The sequence below is a fragment of the Bolinopsis microptera genome, chromosome 5 (assembly GCF_026151205.1).
Source record: "Bolinopsis microptera isolate Bmic1 chromosome 5, MBARI_Bmic_1.0, whole genome shotgun sequence".
In the NCBI taxonomy this organism is placed as follows: domain Eukaryota; kingdom Metazoa; phylum Ctenophora; class Tentaculata; order Lobata; family Bolinopsidae; genus Bolinopsis; species Bolinopsis microptera.
Window position 1 is genome coordinate 23,481,950 of NC_087076.1, and position 20,857 is coordinate 23,502,806.

The 20,857-nt window shown below is 38.6% G+C and overlaps 2 protein-coding genes across 2 annotated transcripts; both read right to left on the reverse strand.

Moving 5' to 3' along the window:
* Positions 1-2,188: 2,188 nt before the first annotated feature.
* Positions 2,189-2,855, reverse strand: LOC134815570 (uncharacterized). The gene is made up of 2 exons (XM_063824109.1): positions 2,801-2,855; positions 2,189-2,526 (listed from the first exon to the last, which is right to left on the reverse strand). The coding sequence occupies exons 1-2, from the start codon at positions 2,853-2,855 to the stop codon at positions 2,189-2,191; spliced, it is 393 nt and encodes a 130-aa protein (XP_063680179.1).
* Positions 2,856-3,885: 1,030 nt separating this feature from the next.
* LOC134815571 (uncharacterized) lies at positions 3,886-19,820 on the reverse strand. The gene is made up of 2 exons (XM_063824110.1): positions 19,125-19,820; positions 3,886-4,080 (listed from the first exon to the last, which is right to left on the reverse strand). The coding sequence occupies exons 1-2, from the start codon at positions 19,818-19,820 to the stop codon at positions 3,886-3,888; spliced, it is 891 nt and encodes a 296-aa protein (XP_063680180.1).
* Positions 19,821-20,857: the final 1,037 nt, after the last annotated feature.

Genomic DNA, 20,857 nt, shown 5'->3' on the forward strand with positions numbered 1-20,857 from the left:
ATTTGTACATAATTGGTATTACTATCGTTTATGATAGGTCCCATCAAGATGCTCGAAGGGAATTCTGTGAATGAAATGCAAACTATTGTATGTGAACACCCACCGCACCACCACTTTGAACTTATCCAATTATTCAAATATAAAAGCGAACCTCCCTAAAAGGGTATTCGAATCTTAAGCTGCTTGCCAGCGGCTGGAAACTTGCAACTATAAATACTTGGACTAAACTCGACTATACTGCAGAAGATTGTGTTGCGGCGAGTTCTGGTCAGTAATGGCTGTCACCCTGTCCGGCAGATGAATGGAGTTTTGCAGCAAAGCGCTTCTACCTGCACGGCATGTCCAGCTGGCAAAGGGGGGTTGCGCTGGATCAGGAACATCACAAAGTGCCTGCACATGAAGTACAGTTGTTGTTCCTAAAATTGGAGGGACGACGGGGTTCATCCTGAAATTTATGTTAATCTTAAGAAATGCAATAATTGAGTGCGAATAAACATAGAATGAAATACTGGACGTCAACAAGCAAAGTTTGTATTTGTACAATATTTGGTATTTTACAATAGTTTATGAGGTCCCTCACAGATGCTCGAAAGGAATTCCTCGGTGAATGAAAATGCAACTTTTGTATGTGAACACCCCCGCACACACTTTGACACTTATCCAATATTCAAATATTAAAAAGCGAACATCCCTAAAATGGGTACTTCGAATCTTAAGCTGCTCTTGCCAGCGGCTGAAACTTGCTACTATAAATACTGACTAAACCGACATACTGCAGAAGATTTGTGTTGGCGGGCGAGTTTCTGGATCAGTCAAATGGCTGTCAACCCTGTCGGCAGATGAATGAGTTTAGAGCAACCGCAGCTTCTACCTGCACGGCTGTCCAGCTGGCAACGGGGTTGCGCCGGGATCAGGATAACATCACAAGTGCCTGCACATGGAGTAACGTTGTTGTTGCTGTGTATACACTAGAACAAGAAGCGACACTTATTCCTGACATAAACCCCTAATAGATTAATAATCAAATTAGTACAGGAATATATCAAGATACAACACCCTTCCACCTTAATCAGAAAGCTAGATTAATTTTTAAAGTGAAAAAACTCGCGTGCGGGGCTGCTCAAAGTGAACACATTTTGAACCAGCGGTAATCGACAAAGATTTGTAAACATAAAAGTTGCGTACATTAGGTGTTATGCGGGTACGTAAACCACACATTTAAACTGCGGCTGACTAAATGTTCCACGCGTCCATATAAAACTTGGGACGTGAAATAAAAACTTAAAAAACTCGTGAAGTTGAAACGGCTGTCTGAGATTGAAACATGCATTTAACACGCGGAGTTTACTCCTTTCCCTTCCTTCTCAAAATCAACGACTCTCTCAAAATTATAAACCCCCCTCTAGCCACATACCTTTTGAATATCAGAAAATATAACCGTCCGTCCTACAAAAGTTCAATTGTTTTAATTTTAATAAATAGTTGAAATTTTTTTCACGGCGTCATCCTTACAACAGCTAAATTTGGCCGACACAGACGTCAATCATCCCCCTAACTTAGAATAATTTCCACTGATCTGAAGGGGTTTTTCGAGATCCGACGGATCGGTCGTGTTAGGTGCACTAGCATACTACTTACAGGACTGTGTTCAGCCACTGGGTGGCTCAAAAACATGTCATCATGCACAATCTTTGGTAAGCTATGACAAGGTACTGGCGGACTAGGTAAGACTAGATTCAATTGCTAGGGTGTGCTACGCACTGCTGGTTGTATGGCTTGTCTAACCTTCAGTTGGTCACATGTTTTGTCCACTCCGCCATTTTCTCCCCCAGAATTCTCTAAACCTTGCTCTTGCGAGCTTGAACTGTACCTATATGGCCAGCTTGGTTGTCTGACGTCCTTGTAATACACTGGTTCACCTACCTTGAACTCTCTAATATACCCTGTTCTACAACCTCCTGTTCCGGTTTTGGGTATAAGGGTTTACACGGATAAGTAAAGATAGTTGGTGCGTGTACGTACGTCAAACATCAGAGCACTGGGACATACATTGTCTTTTGACACGGAGTGTGGAGTTATTTCTGTACGTGGAGTAACCAAGCTGCAGATTCTTGTTATAATCTGAATCGGTAGCCTTGCATCGTCTCAGAGCCTTCTTGAACCGCTGCACATCCGTTCAGCAAGTCCGTTACATTACGGGAGTAGCAGGTTGGATACTGGCAACGTGATCAATCCCGATACTCTCTAAGAAATCTCCATTCATTCGCACCAGATGCGGTCCTCTGTCTGATACAACTAATCTCGGCAGTCCGTACACAGCAAAGAGTTTTCTTAACTCTCTAATCGTGGCTTCCGTTTTAGTATTATGTCCCATATCGATAATCTCTGGAAACTTGCTGTACGAATCGACAACTACCAACCATTGCCTGTCAAATAGCTGTGCAAAGTCGATGTGAATCCTCTCCCAAGCTCTCGTAGCTGGTATCCACGGATGTGGAGTCGTTTTCTGCGGGTTTTCTGATTCATCTGGCAAGTATCACAATGTTTCGATAGTTTCTCGATATTTTCGTTTTCCCCCGGCCACCAAACGTAGGATCTAGATAGAGCCTTCATGCTTACTATCCCTTGGTGACAAGCGTGTAGCATGTTGAGTACATTATCCCTCAGTTTAGTAGGAACAACTACTCTAGCTTCCCACAACAAACATCTCTCTACCGACAGCTCCTCTTTCCTCTGATAGTAAGATTGTAGGTCGGGAATTCCGTCGTGACTCCAACCTTCCTGAACGTATCTCACCAACCTGCTAAGGATTTTATCTGTTTTGGTGCACGTAGGATCTGGTCTGTGGATTTCATGGTGGCTTGTCGTCGAAAACTTGTTAAGAATATATCGCTAACTGGTAACCTGCTAAATCAACCGATATCTGGGTCAGTTAAAACCTGTAAAACATCCTGCGTACGCGTAAGTACAACCTGGTACAAACCTCCGCATTCAGTGATTGGATGTAGTTCTAACTTAGCGTATACATGATAACTAGCGAAGTAGAACCTTCCCATCTCTGTATCCTGTTACTTCCCTTCGGGAATCTGCTTATTCTCTCCCTGCAGGAACTTCAGGGGCTTGTGAACCGCACTAACTCGAACTATCGGGCGAATATGTAGCGGGAAACTTCTTACCGCCCATACTAAACTAAGAGCTCCTTCTCTTATCTTCCCGTAGAGTTTTTCTCTGCTGATTTAGTGACCTCGACGCGTTTCTATCGGCCGTTCTCTTCCGTCTGGGTAGGTGTTGCTGATCAAGCTCCTACCAAGATTTCTCGCATCAGAATCCACTTTTATTGGTAAGCCCTGGGATTATCTGTACCAATACTTTGTCGGATGATAAACACTTGCTTCAGCGTGTCAAACGCCCTTTTCTGCTCCGGTTCCGAAAACTCACTTGACACCAGACCTCGTATAGTCTGTATCAGTGGTTTCAGCTCTCTCGGACTTATTCGGTATTAACTTAGCGTAATAATTAATAGCGCCTATAAACGATACTAACTCGATAAGTTCTCGGATAAGGTGCTTCCCTTGAGGTCTTACATGTCTTTACTGGAGATATCCCGATACCTAACCTTTATGACCTATGTAAAATTACCGAATCTTTATAAAACTCGCATTATCTAATCTGCAACGATATTGCATGCTCTTAACTGTTAATCACCTTGGTAACGTTATCTCTATGCTCGTGGTCGTTGCGAACCGTGATGCAGATATCGTCAACCCTGCATACTGTGTTAGTATCCCGAACAGTGCCTTATCATCTTATATGAAATTGCCATCGCTGTTGACCACTCCAAACGGAAAGTCTCGTCGGCTGAATATTCCTAGAGGGGTATTAGAGTTAACAGATTTCCTTAGCTTCCTCGCTGAGCTCAACCTGGATTGTTAGCCTGTCTAATATCCTGCCTAGTAAACTTTTCCCGCCTCTCATGGGGTAAACGCATTCTTCCTCGTCGGTAGCGGTATGCTTTGCGTCCAGTGATGATTTACAGTAGCTTTGTAATCCCACAAAATCCGTTTGCTCCGTCTGGCTTGTCTACGACACGTCGGGCTTGCATACCTGCTGTGTTTCAACGTTCTCAGCAAACCTTTCCCGTTACTTGACGTCTGAGATCGTTATTAACTTTTTCTTCGCCAAGGAATAGGCTAAGTCTTGATTCCTGTAAACTGGCATACTGCCTCTTTCACCTGTATGTTTAGCTCGGAAAATCCATGATCAGCCCAACACCGTCTTCGAAGATGAATTCCCTCTGACCCTGCTAAGAAATCGTCATGTCACGGTTTCCCGTTCTGGAATAGGATCCTTCCTGAACTAATCTGGCTAGCACATTTAGAGCTATCGTACACCATGTTAATACCTGTAACCTGTACCTTCTACATCGAACTATATAAGCCAATCCTTCTCCGAATAAACCTGCGTATCCAGTCTATTCCTAGTAAGAGGGAAATGGCTGGTCGACTACATGGACCGTTAAATTAGATACTTACAAACCACTACAACTTACTTCGACTGAACCCTGCCTTATGTTATCAACTAGTCGGCCGTTAGCGAACCTTATGATACGATCTGACAGTCTCAAACCCTACATTTCTGCACCCTTTCAGTGCAGATTCTACTAATTATGGTCATATGAGACCCCAGTCTTCAAGCTCCATCTCTACTGGGATGGGAGTTAACAAACAGATTAATCATGGGTTCACTCTCCACAGTACTAGTTAAAAACCGTGTCAATTATAGTTCATCGAAGTTAAATAATCATCAATCTCAACATTATGGCTATACGAATTTAAAGAATCATCAATCTCAACATTATGCCATCCTCGTCGCCATTTGCTGTGTATACACTAGAACAAGAGAGACACTTACTTTCCAGACATAAACCCTAATAGATAAATCAATTAGTAAGGAATAATATAACATGATAACAACAGTGTTCCTACAAAATTGGGAGGGACCGCAGGGGGTCATCCTGAAATTTATGTTTAATCTTAGAAATGCAAATAATGTGTGCGAATAAAAAACATAGACTGAAATACTGACGTTCAAAAGCAATGTTTAGTATTTGTACAATAATTGGTATTACTAAATGTTTATGAGGTCCCATCACAGAAGTCGAACGGAATTCCTGTGATGAATGCAACTATTGTATGTGAATTGTGAACACCACCCGCACACCTTTGACACTTATCCAATATTCAATATAAAAAGCGAACCATCCCTAAAAGGGTACTTCGATTCTTAAGCTGCTTGCCAGCGGCTGAAACTTGCAACTATAAATACTTGCCTAACTCGACTATACTAGCAGACGATTGTGGTTGCGGGGCGAGTTCTGGGATCAGTCAACTGGGCTGTCAACCTGTCCGGCAGATGAATGGAGTTTAGCACGCTATCGCAGCTTCTACTGCACAGCATGTCCAGCTGGCAAAGGGGTAGCCGCTGGATCAGGAAACATCACAAAGTGCCTGCACATGGAGTAGTTGTTGTTTCCTAAAAATTGGGATGACCGAAGGGGTTCATCCTGAAAATTATTGTTAATCTTAGAAAAAATGCAATAATGTGTGCGAATAAACATAGACTGAAAATACTGACGATCAAACCAAGCAAAGTTTAGTATTTGTACACTAATTGGTATTACTATACGTTTATGAGGTCCTCACAGATGGCTCGAAAGGATTTCTGGAAGAAATGCAAATATTGTATGTGAAACACCACCGCCACACACTTTGACACTTATCCAATATTCAAATAAAAGCGAACCACCATCCCTAAAAGGGTACTTTCGAATCTTAAGCCTGCTTGCCGCGGGCTGCAACTTGCAACTATAAATACTTTTGACTACTTATCGGACCTTATTTGGGACGGGAATTACATGAACGGACATAATTATGAATGGCTAGTAATATGAACGCTTCGAATGCAATCAAACCATCAAAATCCGAATTTTTCATTTTTTTGACGTTTTTTAAATTTCAGCAGAATGTTTTTTAAATCCATTTTTTCTACAGTAAGTAAGAAACGCAGTCATTGAGCAGTAAAAAAATGTTTTTTGCTTGGGGACTGGTCCGTTAGTACCGCCAATGTTTACTCACAAGTAATTTATAATGAATTAGTTAAATATTATCCCGAGGGGCACGCCAAATTAAAATTGTGATGTTATCGTTAAAAACTATTCAATTAAAAATTATATTGGTCGAGGTCGACTGGCACTGATTCTGCAAAACATATTTGATAATTGTAACTTTATGATGCTGCCCTCACGCTTAGGCGTGTGTTTCAGTGTAGATATGCGCTATGTGGCAGTGATATAAGGAAAGAAGTTCACTGTCTGGCAGGTGTTTGAAATGTTGTCCTGATCAGTTGTTAATTTGAGCTGTATGAGTTGGTTATTGAGTGATTATTGACTGTGTTCTTTGTGATTTTACGTAATCAGTAGGTTGTGGAGTAAAAATGGTGGCCATTCGTCGTTGCAGCAGCACTTTGCAAGGTCTAGTAGTACTTTTTTGACGAATTTGTATATATGTTGATAGAAAATATTTCTGGACGGGCATGTAATGCGAGTGTTTTGCTCTGAAAATAGCGAGCATTGGGCCTTTAAAAAAGATGCTAGATCTCAGGTCAGTCTGTGAGTAATGATAACCAGTATAAGTTTTGTTCGTGTGTCGTTCCTTGTTTGGGTGTGTTAGGAGGGAAAAGTTCTGAAATCGATTTAGGTAACAAATAGACATTTTCGAACTTTGAACTTTGTGCAGTAAAATAAGTGCGTTTTTAACGATAACCCCTTGAACGGTTAAGACCTCGTGTTCTTTAAATGCTAGTTTTGTGTGCTCTGGCAGTTTTCCGTCCTTGTAGTAGTAGTTCACATTTCCGGCCATAACTGCCCTCATACCTTGTTTTTGTTTAGCAAAAAGAGATTCTATACGAGATTTTGAAGCAAATCCCCAGACAAGTGAGCAGAAGTTTAAATGGGACTGAAGAAAACTTTGGAAAATCTGTAAACGGGCCTTCATTGGCAATTTATGTTTTATCCTGTACATCACCCCAATAAATCTTGACATCTTGCTCCTCAGTGCTGTTAAAATATATGTACATGATCAGTGTCTAATATCACATATCATCTTCATCAAATGGGTTTTCGTGCATGAAATAATCCATGCTTAAAGCATCAGTGATTTCTAGCTTTATGGAAACCTTTTTTTTATCAAACTACCCCGGTCCTGCATTTCAGTGTTAACTTTTACAAACCATTCGGCGTGAAGTGGTTTTATCTTAGACAACTTAAGGTTAACCTTAACATGGAGCTTTCCTAGCACTGTTCCATTACCTCCCCTGAGTAATATGAACTATAACAACGTCGGACAATGTCCTTGGAAACACGATTTACCGTAATATCTAGAGGCTGGAACAAGTTTGTCATGTTGGCGGGGACTAGTTCATGAACTATATTGTTGAGTGCCATAATTTCGTTGACTTTTTTCCGCCAAGTGACCCTTGAAAACATCATAAACTAGTAGAATTTTCTGTGCCTCCGGCAGACCAAGGAGAACCTTTCCATCGTTAACTTACGGCACAATCAAGTTCTCAAAGTTGTCATATTCTGGACAAAAGTTCGAAATAGAAAAATGTTTGAAAAAATTTCAACGGACTTTAACTTGGACGGACATTAATTGAACGGACTTTATTTAAACGGACATTAAGATGAACGCTAGGGCCTCCAGCGTTCAAGTAATGTCCGTCCAAATAAGGTCCGATAAGGTATGTAGTCTGTGGATGTCGATGTATAGTGGCGATTCATATAATCACCACTATATTAGTATATATATCGTGGCCGCGAAAGCCATGGTATGGCCGGCCGAGTGCATTTGTCATTTGTGCGCGGTGGGCCCACAGTGTGGGGAAAGATTGTACAATGATACCAAAAATCTGTAAAATCGAGAAACTAAATATTTTTCGATTACCACTTAATGATTAAATATATTTCGGTATTTCAGTACTTGTCTGTAAAAAGACAACTATTGATAACGGTGTGGTTTCTCCGGATACACTGACAATAGAATCTGGATCTACTTACTCGGTAACTTGTGACGAAGGGTTCTTAATCTCTGGATCCCCAACCATAAATTGTGACGGCGATCAACTCTCGGAACTTCCAACATGTGAAATAGGTTAATTTGTTAATCTATTCAACCCTATCTGTTTATTTCTCAGTGATATTAATGCTTTAATGCATTACTATTATTCACAGTTCTAAAACCTTAACACTCTTTGGACGAGAGCACTAGAGCAGGTATTAAATATCATTGATCATGTATTCACGCGCATTCTCTTGTAACTACCATAAATAACGGATTAAACGGATTAAACGGATTAAACGGATTAAACGGATTAAATGTCAATTGGTCAAGAGGAGCCCTAACACTCCTGGCTTAACAATACAAGAATGAAATTATAAATAAAAATAAGATAGTGATACAAAAACCGTAAAGAAACATATACTATAATTTAAGCTAAGTCTCTCGGGAAACGAAGTGCATCTATATTCTATATCAACTAAATATTTAGCAATCTCTTTTAAAAGCTTTGGTTGAGTGAATATGAGATCCATTCCCTCGAAGAGGTTGGTTTTAGCTTCAGGGCTAAGGCGGTCCCTGTTGTCTTGGTAGAGGGGGCAGGTTCTAAGCACATGAACCTCATCTTCTATTATGGGATCAAAGAAGGGTAACTCTGCCATGTACTCAGTGTATTCTTGTCCTTAGTGGAACATGTACTACAGATACGATTTAGGATGTTGTTTCTTCTGACATGTCCATGGTGTCCCGTTCCAATATTTAGGCGGTGAGAGCTAGTCCTTATTAGTTATTTGGGCTAGTTTTTTTTGACTGGTTGTATGGAAGATAGAGAGAGAGGTATTTTTCGCAACCAAAACTTGATTTAATCGAATTGTAGAATCCAAGTTTTCTGTTGAGCTGTCTCTCTTCATCCCATTGTGTTCTAAAGCAAGAACGGAGAACATCTCGTATTTGAATGGGTTGCCTTTCGTTCATAGACGTAATGCCGGAGTACCATGATATGCCCAATTTCTTTTGTTCTGTGAATGCATATCGAACAAAGGATTCCGATCCGGAAGTTTCCATGCTTTCTAGTCTTCGAACATAGTTAAATATTTGGGGACTGGCCTCAATAGCAAGAGGGTATCACCCAACACTCCTGCATTGGAGGTTCTTTTACCGACGCTTATAGTCCACTTAAGGAAGGAGAGGTGAACTTTCTCGATCTGATCTTTGGCAATTTCTTTGAGTTGAGGGAACTTGTTCCGGGAAGAGAATGCCGTCATGAATTAACCATATCTGACAACCGTAAGATGCGATAGGAAGCACTAAGGCGTCGAAAAGCTTAAATATCACAGTTTTCTTAATTGACTGTAGGTCAATCATACTTTTGAGTGAGAAGTAGCTTATGATAGCTTTCTGCTTCAATTTCACTTGTGCTAGCTTCAAACTATACTTCCAGTAATCCAGTAAGAGTAAATGTTATGCCAAGGTAGGTATATTCTCGGACAGAGGAGATGGATATTTGGCCGTAAGTGATTAGTGAAGTTTTTGCTTTCTTTTAGTATCCTCCCAGCACGGTTGAAAACCATGATAGCTGTTTTAGATATGTTAACTGACAAGCCCCACTCGCAAGGCAGTAGGATTCGAGAGTGTTAAGCATTTTCTGGAGACTCACCGCATTTAGGGCAAGCAGTATTAGATCATCAGCCCAGAGTAAGTGAGTTACTCATTTCGAATTGATGATAGGCACTTCAACTTCTTCCAGCTCGTTAAGGTCTTCAGAAAGCTGATGGATGTCCGTCTTCTTCATCATGGTGGCCAATGTCAACTTCATTAGTATCAGTGTCAGTGGTATGCCCGTTCCTTGGGACATTCTCCTCCAATAAAGTGGTATTTCGGATAGATACAAAGGACAGTTCCGATATATTCGATAAACCACTTAAATTGCTGATTTCTTATATGTTTGGATCATCTTCAGTCGGTCTTTCGAAGGTATTACCATTTTTGTCTTGATGTAAGTTTCGGCCGAACAGGGAAACATTCTTTGCAGACTTCCACATCGAGCCTAGTGAGTAAGGACATATCAAACGCTGGATAAACTGATTCGTTGAGATTTATCTGCGTGGAGTTGGCCACGGCAGTCTGAGACTTCCATTGATGGGCTTGAGCGGAGGCTTCATGGTTACTGTAGGTGTCATCGGGTTGATGATTATCATGTTCAGTCATTTCGGATTCTTTCAGTGCAGTAGCTTCACACTGGTGAAGCAGCCGTGGTACTTTACTGTTATTCTTATCATCGTCATCTTCATCGTCATCTCTACCGGAGCTCAGAGAGCCATTCCGTGATCCGTTGAAAAGAGCTCCTCTACTCTTGATCTGAACTCTTCTTGACTTTGTTTCGGATGAATTTGAAGAGGTTTGTGATGAATCATTCCCTGTGTTGCTTTCCTGTCCATCAGATGTGTCATTAGAGCAGTTGACTACCGGACAACTGAACCCAATTTGGACTTTTTCTAGACAGGGTAGCTTGGGAAAATAATCTTAAACCTAATCAGTCTTCCTAATTAACTTTGAAACGACAACTGAACCCAATCGTCAGTTAGAAATAACTAACAGATAAACAGGTTTCCAAATACCGTTTAGCTGCTGCCTGGTTTCTAGTTATAATATTCAACAAAAATTTATTGGCTAGTGCCTGAAGTGGTCTTACCAACGAATTCGTTTTGCGACTATCATTCAATGTACATCCTAAATCATGTATTTCTCTTTTTAATACATATCGTGTATCTGCTGTCTGCTCATATGTATAAGCAGCTCGTATTCCCGGAAGTACCATAAAAAGTGATGGAATGTGATCTTCTATTTTTCTCATCTGATACCCAGGACGGTGGCCAACCATAAATATAAATTACCATTTTAAATACAGGTATAATTTTAAGTAATTATAGCTGAACTTCGGGAATTTAAAAAAAGTAGCAGACACTAATTGCCTGTTTGCAATGATATAAACAGATAAAAAGTTTAAGTCATCAATATCAGAGTTGCCACTGAGTTTATTCTATGCAACTCCCCTCCAAACAGCTTAATTGAGAGTTTAATGAGAGTCAGAATCTGATTATCTTAACCTTATAAACGATCATTCACTAAGTAGCAACGTGAATGTTAGAATTACCATAGTTAAAGATATGAAATACGAATGAAAAATCTAGCATCTTTATGTTGACCCACAGCATTGTGATTACAATTATTTAGACTAGTGGACCGCTGCCAGTGTCTCTCTTTTCCAAACAAAAGGAAATGATATGAATTTGAATAACCGTCCGTAAATGCAAAATGATACCGAGAATGAAATCGGTCGCTCGCTTGGAAATTTTTAAAAATCGATTTGGTCAACATCTAGCCGCCCTGCAAAATTTCTTAAAAACCTCCACATAACTATTAGTATTTCTTATTCCTGTCATATTTGACATTGAATTAGAATGTTTTGAACTTAAAATATGCCTGCTGAACGACTTCTGATGAGGATTAATGACAGAAAAAACAGTAAAGGTGGTATAATAGTATAGTGAGTATAATGGCGGCGGTCGTGCTTGCCGGCACTGTGATACAATGAGGCCTATTCTATGGCCACTTCAATTTATCCTAGGTCCAATCCATTATCCTTGTTTTGGTCCATATCCTTTTTCTAATTCTATCCTGAATTTTTGAAAACAACATCATTGCTTTAATAAAGATCTATCGTGAGACACAATGTTGAGGGAAGAATTGTAAAATATCTAAAAATGTTATTTATTTTATTCCCACAGAGACGTGTAAGGCAGAACTGGCGGAAGTTAAAAACCAATTAGAGATTGCTAAATGTCCGGAACAACCAACATGGAGTGTACCAAGTACGTATAACTATATAATATACTCTGTTGTGTTTTGAATTTTGATATGCTAGATTGTGCTGTGTTATGTATACCTAATCGGTCATAATTATCACGGACAAGTTTTTCACGGACCAAATTTTTCACGGACATAACTATTCAAGCTCATGACCACCCAAACATTTCTAGAAAATTGTGAAAACTGTTGGTGATTTTTTAATAAGTGTTTTACTACTTTTCTGAACTCTAGACTGTGAGTGTGACTGAGGAGTGATTATATTTGTCCTAGTATACTAATAAGCTAATATAGTAATCGGCTACACACATATCTACGCATATGTATGGACACACACACTAAAATAAATGGAAATAATTACCGGACTTGATTATTCACGGACCTTAATGCCACAGACATTATTTTCACGGACATAATTATTCACGCTAATTGGTCTTCGGCGTGAAAGCTATGTCCGTGGACCGTGGAATTATGACCGATAAGGTACACTAAATAAAAGACATAGTTTGTGCTGTATTCTGATACGCTATAGTTGGTGTTGTGTTCTGATACGGTATAGTTTGTGCTGCGTTATGAGGTTAAATGAACCTGATGCCGGATAACAGTTTGTAACATATATCACAATATTTCAGAACAACTTCTTGGTAAGAAGATTACTAAAAAGACTCTCAAGAAATTGATGAAGAAGCCAGACACTCAAAACGTCGGATACGCTCTGAGTACGACTTATTTTTTCAGTATTTTACTTTTAAACTCTGCCATTAGGGAGTTGTGAAACTGACCTTTTAAAAACTGACCGGCAATCAGTCCAGTTGACGCTCAATAGGGATTCTTATACGTATTACTACTACAATGGAACCCCCTAGTACCTAAGTAGCCGGGGTGACCTTTATCTCACTGCCATTGCGATAACAAAGAATAGCTGATTCCCTCTATTATAAAATTAACGTACAACGTGGTCATTTTACGCTGATTCTTTTATCCTAAAAACCGCGTTATAGAGAGGGACTACTGTACAAATTTTGGAAAAAATGTTCCAAGTTAATTTAAAAAAACAAACAACCCACTATGTGTAAGCATTTGAAAAGTAACTGTGGTTTTAATAAGATTTTATAATTTCTGTCCCTCAAAAGATACAATTAAATCTTGTTAGAGAAACTATTCTAATGTTAAAGTAAAATTAAATATACTTCCAATTTGGTTTGTTTTTGTTTGTATTCCCCGTTTAACTGTAAATGTAATACATTATTCAATCCGCAGAGAAATATAGGGGTGCAAAGCTGACGAATCAACTCGCAAAATACATTGAATGTTATACAGATATGACCGAAGCATGAACTTTAAACTTTTATGGAATTTAAGGATTTTAACGAAAAAGATCAGGATGACATTGTTTCACAAACTTAATTATACTAGAGCATGTACCCAAAATGAATTTATGCTTATGCCGTTATTTTGCACATGTTAATATTTTGGTTATTTAAAAAAAGTGGAATACAGTTTTATTATATTTTTAACAGGACCTATCAAAAAATGTTGTTGACAGGTTCAATGTTTATTTATGTTTAGTTTATATGTTATGTTATGCTAGTTTCATTATTCATTATTGAGTCTTAAAGTTTCATATCTGTTGGTAAGGAAAGACTCAAAGTCACCATCATAATATAGTATAAGTATAAGATCTATACTATATTTTTATACGATCTATATATATTATTTTACGAAATCCCCCCCCCCCCCCCCCCCCCCCGGCAACGAGGACATAGACAAAAAAACACTGAAAATCGAAAATAAAATACCCTCTGGTGATGCCAATTTCAGCTCGCAAATGGAGTTGAAACCTCGCCATTTTTAGCAGGGTTGTAAAAAAGGATAGGTATAGCCATAGGATTAGGATATAGCATTAGCATTCTTAGAATTTTAATTTAGACTTTAGATTTTTAATAATTATCGGGAGTGAGGTAAAATAAACGTTCATTATGTTTACTGCGCCGTTGCTAATAGCTGAACAATAACCAACCAATAACTCCTGGAAGAAAATTGAATTCTAACCGAGGTATGGTTCTTCAAAATAGAGTCAAGAAATATAAATTTCGTTACATACGTCATTGTAAAATTTAGATACAATTTCTTTCACGTGAACAATCCTAATTATAGTCTGAAATGATCAATACAGGGATACAGGAAATATAAAAACCAATGCCCATTTTATAATGTACGTAATATGTTAATCACAGACTATTTCATTCTATAATCATTGTTTCCAACTTTAACCTATTTACGATGTCGTATCATTTTGTGACGATGTTCACATCAACTGCCTTAGTGCCCTATACTTGAATCAACTGTATCCGTGTATCGTGCTTATATAGAGTTTTCCCGCCTAACCAAAATCAAATATAAATTATTTCGGAAATTCACCCAGAATTTCAAATTCCATATAATGTGACAGAATTTACATCATTTCCCAATAACAAAGTGCATGATATTTGCTAACTTTTCAAAACAACATATTTTATGGCTATGATTGGCAGAAGAACCATCAAACAATAAGTTGAAAGGGTTTTGAGGACACCTCACAGTAGAAAAGAGGTATTGTATTCTGAGTGTGACAAAGTTTACGAAATATTGCCTTAAAGCTGTTCGATCACTGCCGTGCCCTTAAGGCCTATGTTGTATCATAATTGTTAGATTGACCTAATGTACTATATTTTAGACCAAAAAATGCTAATTGGGCAGCTATAATAAACAATGTCACAAAAATGTGACATTTTTTACATTATATTCCATGGTTATATCTACAAACATAAGCCTCACATCATTATTCTAAACGAGACATGGCTGAAAAATTCCATTCTCAGTAATGAGGTGCTCCCTGACAAATACAAAGTATTTAGGCTTGACCGATCCTTAAGATCGCATCCAGTGGATGCAACCCAGCCCAAGAAATTCAGAAAAAACGGTGGTGGTGTTCTGATTGCCCATAGAACAGACATTGATATCTCGAGTCTAAAGTTCTCTAAAGTTAGTGTTCAAGCTGAATTATTATCCATCATAATTAAGACTCAGTGTGGAAGAAACTTTTGTATATCAACATTTTATAGAGTAGGAACGCTTGGCTTAGATAATTTTGAATCTTTCAAGAAACATTTTGTTACTTTAGCATCTGCCAGAAAATTGCAAAGGCACATTCTGGTAGGTGACTTTAATTTGGCTTCGATTTCCTGGCCAGATGGTCAGTCATCTTGCCAGCTACATTCTAGCTTTGTAAATTTTCTCACTGATGACCTCGGACATACACAACTTATTAGCTCCCCTACTCACAAGTCAGGCAACACCTTAGATCTTGTGTTCACTAACATTCAAAACCTTATTAAGAATGTTAAAGTTTTAGATCAAAACGAAATGTGTATGTCCGACCACTTTTGTATCACATTTGACATTGATATTAAGACCAAGTATATTAAGCAGCCTAAAAGAAAGATCTTTAATTATAGTAAAGGTAATTTTAGGGGCCTGAATTCTGAGTTATTTAGCATCGATTGGGATAGTATATTTGAGTGTAATGATCCTTATCTTGCCTGGAGTCGATTCAGAGGAGTTCTCGGTGCAGCCTGTGACCGATGGATCCCTAAAAAGACCATTAAGTCTCAGTTCCAGCCCCCATGGTACGACTCCGAATGTGATCGTCTCCTACGAAATAAGGAGAAATGGAGAATAAGGCATAAGGGGAGCAACTCTGAGTCTCATAAACAAAAGTTTCGTGCATTTCGCACAAAATTTAAAAATTTGATGGACGAAAGAATGAGACTCAGTGTTGAGGATGACTCCGATGATGCTCTTATCTCCAAGAAATTCTGGACCTACGTTAAATCTAAATCAAAGTCAACCAGGATCCCTGAAACTGTCAAATATCATAATCGCTTTCGAAACAATCCATCTGATCAAGCTGCCCTTTTTAACGAATATTTTTATGAGCAGTTTTCTCAAGAGAGCGATTATGGCATTGACATAGATTTTCGTGATGATTGTTTTTCAAGTCTTGTGTTTAGTAGAGAAGATGTTCTGTTGATTCTTAAAAAGTTAAATCCTAACAAGGCCCCTGGCCCTGATGGGATTCATGGGAGAGTCCTCAAAAACTGTGCCCAAAGCCTTGCATACCCACTTAGTGTTTTATTTAACCTGTCTTTCTCGAGCGGATGCATACCCCCTGATTGGAAGCTGGCACTTGTAGTACCAGTGCACAAAAAGGGCGATAAGTCTTCGGTTGAGAACTACAGGCCTATCTCGTTAACATCTCTTGTAATGAAAGTTTTTGAAAGGTGCATAAAGACTGCATTATACGCTGCATGTTCTGATCTGTTGGATGACCGACAACACGGTTTTGTTAATGAACGTTCATGCACAACCCAAATGATACCTTTCACGGACAATCTTGCACTTGCATTGAATAACAGGTCCAGGACTGATATAATATATTTTGATTTTGCGAAAGCCTTTGATAGCGTTTCGCATGACCTCATTTTAAGTAAATTAAAGAATATTTTTAATGTCGATGGACTAATGCTTAAATTTATTAAGTCCTATCTTGAGGGGCGACAACAACAAGTAGTGATAGGAGGCCAAACGTCTTCTTCTCTACCAGTTCGGTCTGGTGTCCCTCAAGGTTCTATACTTGGCCCTTTATTGTTTCTAATATTTATAAATGACATGTTCTCCTGTGTCTCTGAAGGCACCAATATCGCCCTTTATGCAGATGACACTAAAATTTGGAGGGAGATTCTTGGTTACCCTGACCATCACATAATCCAAAATGACATCAATAGATTATATGATTGGTCAGTGAGAAATCGAATGAAGTTCCACCCACAAAAGTGCAAAGCCCTCTCTGTGTCCCTGCAAAGAAACGTGCTGGATAACTTGCCATTCAATACCTTCTTTTATAAACTTTCTGGAAGTGATATTGACTTTGTGCCCTCTCAGTCAGATTTAGGAGTTGCAATAAACTCCAGGTTTAATTGGGGTGCACAATGTAAAGCGCTTGTTTCCAAAGCTACATCTAGACTTGGACTACTTAAGAGAACATGTCATTTCACTATTGATAAAAGGCAGAAAAGATCGTTCTATTTAGCGTTAATTAGGTCTATATTTGAACATTGTTCTGTCATATGGTCCCCACAATCTGCAACTCATCTTCAACAGTTTGTTGCTATCCAAAAGAGGGCTATTAAATGGATCAATGGTGAACCTTACTCCAGTTATAATGACGATAAACTTGCTACAGATCAAAAGAAACTAAATATTCTCCCTGTTAAACAGAAGTTTATTTATAACGATCTTATGACCTTCTATAAAAATAGTGAATAGCATAATTCCAGTTTCGCTCCCTACATATATAGTCCTATGCCGTCCAGAGGGCACCCGATACACTAGGCACAATGCTCAAATAATTGATATGTCGGATACTTCAACTTACATGAGTACCACTGTGCCCTGCTCGGATGCCTTCCGAAATAGCTTTTTTCATAGATCTATGCTGAAATGGAATAGTCTACCAGTATGTATCCGGCAGTCAGAGCGGATTTCTACTTTTAAGGCCAAACTGATCAAGTACCTCTGGGCTGCCGATACAGTCTGGCCAGATTAGCTCATCAGTCTTATGAGTCTCAGAAATTTGTTTTTGTTGGTTACAATTCTGTCCGTCCAATTTCCTATCTGCTTGTCCTTTTCTTTTTTCTTTATCAGTTCTGACGGAATTGTAATGAACAAAATCCTTATAATTATTTATGATATGTTTGATTTCTTGTTAATGTTTGTCATTCAAATTTGTTAGACGGCCCCAACGTTAATGTGGCTCTTGCTATGTGTTGGTTCAGCCGAATTAATTATTATATAATCAAGTTTATTTTTCTCGTTAGTTGTCATCCGGCCAAACATTAAGCAACTTATATTGCAGTACCATTTATCATTTAGTAATCAAAATATGTCATTGTAATTTTGCATGGCTGAAATGTAACGCTTGATTTATATATATAATGATTAATTGAATTTTCAAATAAAAAAAAAATAGTGCCTAAAAGCAATACATTTTATTTCTGAGCAGTGCGTATGGGAGTATGGGTCACGTGGCTAATGTTCAGAACTTATGAACACGCTAGATTAATAGATGCTAAAATCAAGCCACTATCGTCGAAAACGCTATTTTAGAAATTTACCAATATCCTCAAACTTCAATGAACGTGTCCATAAATACAATGCAGGAGTAGGACCGCATAGGTTATTTTTTAAATGTTTACACATTTTCAAGTCCAACACAAGGAAAAGTACTACACCGTAAAGTAAAAATTGAAAACGGAAGTTTTTAGAGGGTGAGGACTGCGAGCGTGCTATAAATGATAAATCAGTCTACAGTCGAGTGTAGAGTGATTAATCATCATCCTGAAGACTGAGGAGTACAAAGTAAATAGGTGACAATAAGACATTGCATCAGGATAAAAATCGATACCTGTTGAAATAATTTAAATGCTCTACGAGAACGATTGATTCTCGATAAAATATCGATACAGTCTATAAGAGTATAAGGAATTGTATCTAGCTCCATCCTTGATGAATTTCAACATGGCAAAAAAGGATTATTTTCATTTGGAAAGCAAATAATCATTTTTAACAATAACTGTAAAAGTTCAAAGTTAAAAGTACACACTAAAAATTATGCATTTTCAAGTAAAATACCAGTCAGGTACTTGATCTATTTGACTTGAGCAGAAATCGGTTTTTAACTGCTGAATGTACCGTCGGAAGATGCAGACTTTAAGTTGATGTGCTTTAGCTTGCCAGATGAGACGATGAAAATATTTTGGGAAGACTTCTGACGTGCTTGCTTGATGATAAGTTGGGGCAAGATCCTGTCCTAGACCTGTTGTACTTTAATTGATTTGAACCCTTGTTTGTGAACGATCCCGTTATTGGCCCTTTACCTTTGGATAAACCAAACAAAAAGAAGATGTGTGATATTTTCTTACTCAAAAACGCTCTAAAGCTTCTCACGGTAAGGGAATACACAAAAAAGTTAGCCATAATGTTTAAGTAAGTAAGGAAATGTACCGCCCTAAGGAATGTGATATTGAAATGAAAACGTTTGTTAACGTTCCAGACCAGGTCTACCAGACAGATAGGCAGGAAGGAGATAAAGAAGACCCCCACTGTTAGCAGCACTGTTACAGCACCCTCTCTCCGCAGTCTCCCCCCATGTCGAGATGCTGCTTTGTGCGCTACTACGAAGATGAGGACGGATGTGACCACGAGGACAAGACAGGGAGTAATGAGAAGAACACTAGAGCAGATTAAAGTGTACCAGTTCAACCATATTGGAGCAAAGTGTTCGTTGTAGGAGAACGTGTAAGATTTGTAGTCGAAGTAGATATCGTCCCTGATGAACAACATGCTGCCCACGATGAGGGGCAGATAGAAACACAACATCAGACTCCACAGAGCCGCGCATATCTTGTGACCAAGCACTGCTGACAACCCTGCAGTTCTCAGAGGATACTTTAAATATACCAGCTTTAGGATTGTCATGGCACAGTTCAACAGCACAGTCGCTGAAACACACATGTTCTTGGTGTGGATGCCAACATGTCCGAGGAACACTCCGACCACCCCACCGTCTGCAACCAGTGCCACGGTGGTGGGTAACACTTCGAACAGAGCGAGCAGAATGTCAATAACTGCAAGGTTCTGCATCACAGCTACTATTACCTTGTGCAGCTTTATAGCGTTATACTTTACAGTGCTCACTAGTATTATGCTGTCTCCAATCAGTGACAAAACTAAAACTGTCATCGCCCAAGTTATCAAAATAGTCCGCTCTACGTAATTGTCCGTTATTCCATGAAGAGTTTTACGATCAATATCCTCCCAGTTTGTGGAGGTGAAGGAAGAAGTTGACAGTGTGGCTGAACCTTCCCAATTATTTGTCTGCATCTTGTTGCTACTACTAGTAGTACTACTATAGTAGTAGTATTAGTATACTATTATTGCTGTGTGGTGGAATATATCGTTGATACCATCTGACCCGTGATTCCTAAAATAACAACTCGTTAGGATATTATTAGCATATTATTAGAATGTTATTAGGATAAAAATTAGCATATTTTTTATTGAAATCTTTCAAATCGATCAATTACATACAAATTTACACAATGAATGAACAACATTAAATTTTCTCAAAAGTTAAGTATAAGACTCCGATAAAATCAGATTTTCTAAGACAAAATGTATGTAATCAAAGGACCTGAGGGTCACCAAAACACAGATGTTGAGAGCAAAATGCACCTCCTGCACAAGTATGGGCCCACGAAAATCTTGAATTTAAAATAGAATTTCAAATAGAAACACACAAACATATCAAAAGCAATAAAATCATATAATAAAGTGAAATCCATGATGTGATGATATGCACTAAAATGAGAAATGAGAAATACAGACAACAGGGATTTAAACTCTTATGAACATATTTTTAGCGTTAGGTAAACTGCCTCACATCTCTGTCTCGAGGGAATAATCTAGATCATAATCAAAGTCCTCCGGCAGAATTTTATCCCACATGTAGGAGGTCAATTTGCTTTTGAACTCAGAAATAGTCTCTATCTCACGTATAGCTAGAGGAATATGATTCCATTTGGAATGGGTCCTAAAGTAAAAGTTCTTAGCAAAAGCGTTAGAGCTTGCTCGTGGTAAGATCGAGCTTACAAAACATAAGGGGTCCATGTGGCTATTTCTTAACCTTGAGTGGCCTTGAAATGGTTGCAAATATGAGGGTAAAGTGACAGGAATATGTTGCTTCACAATTTTAAAGAAGAAAATAAGCTCAAGAAAGT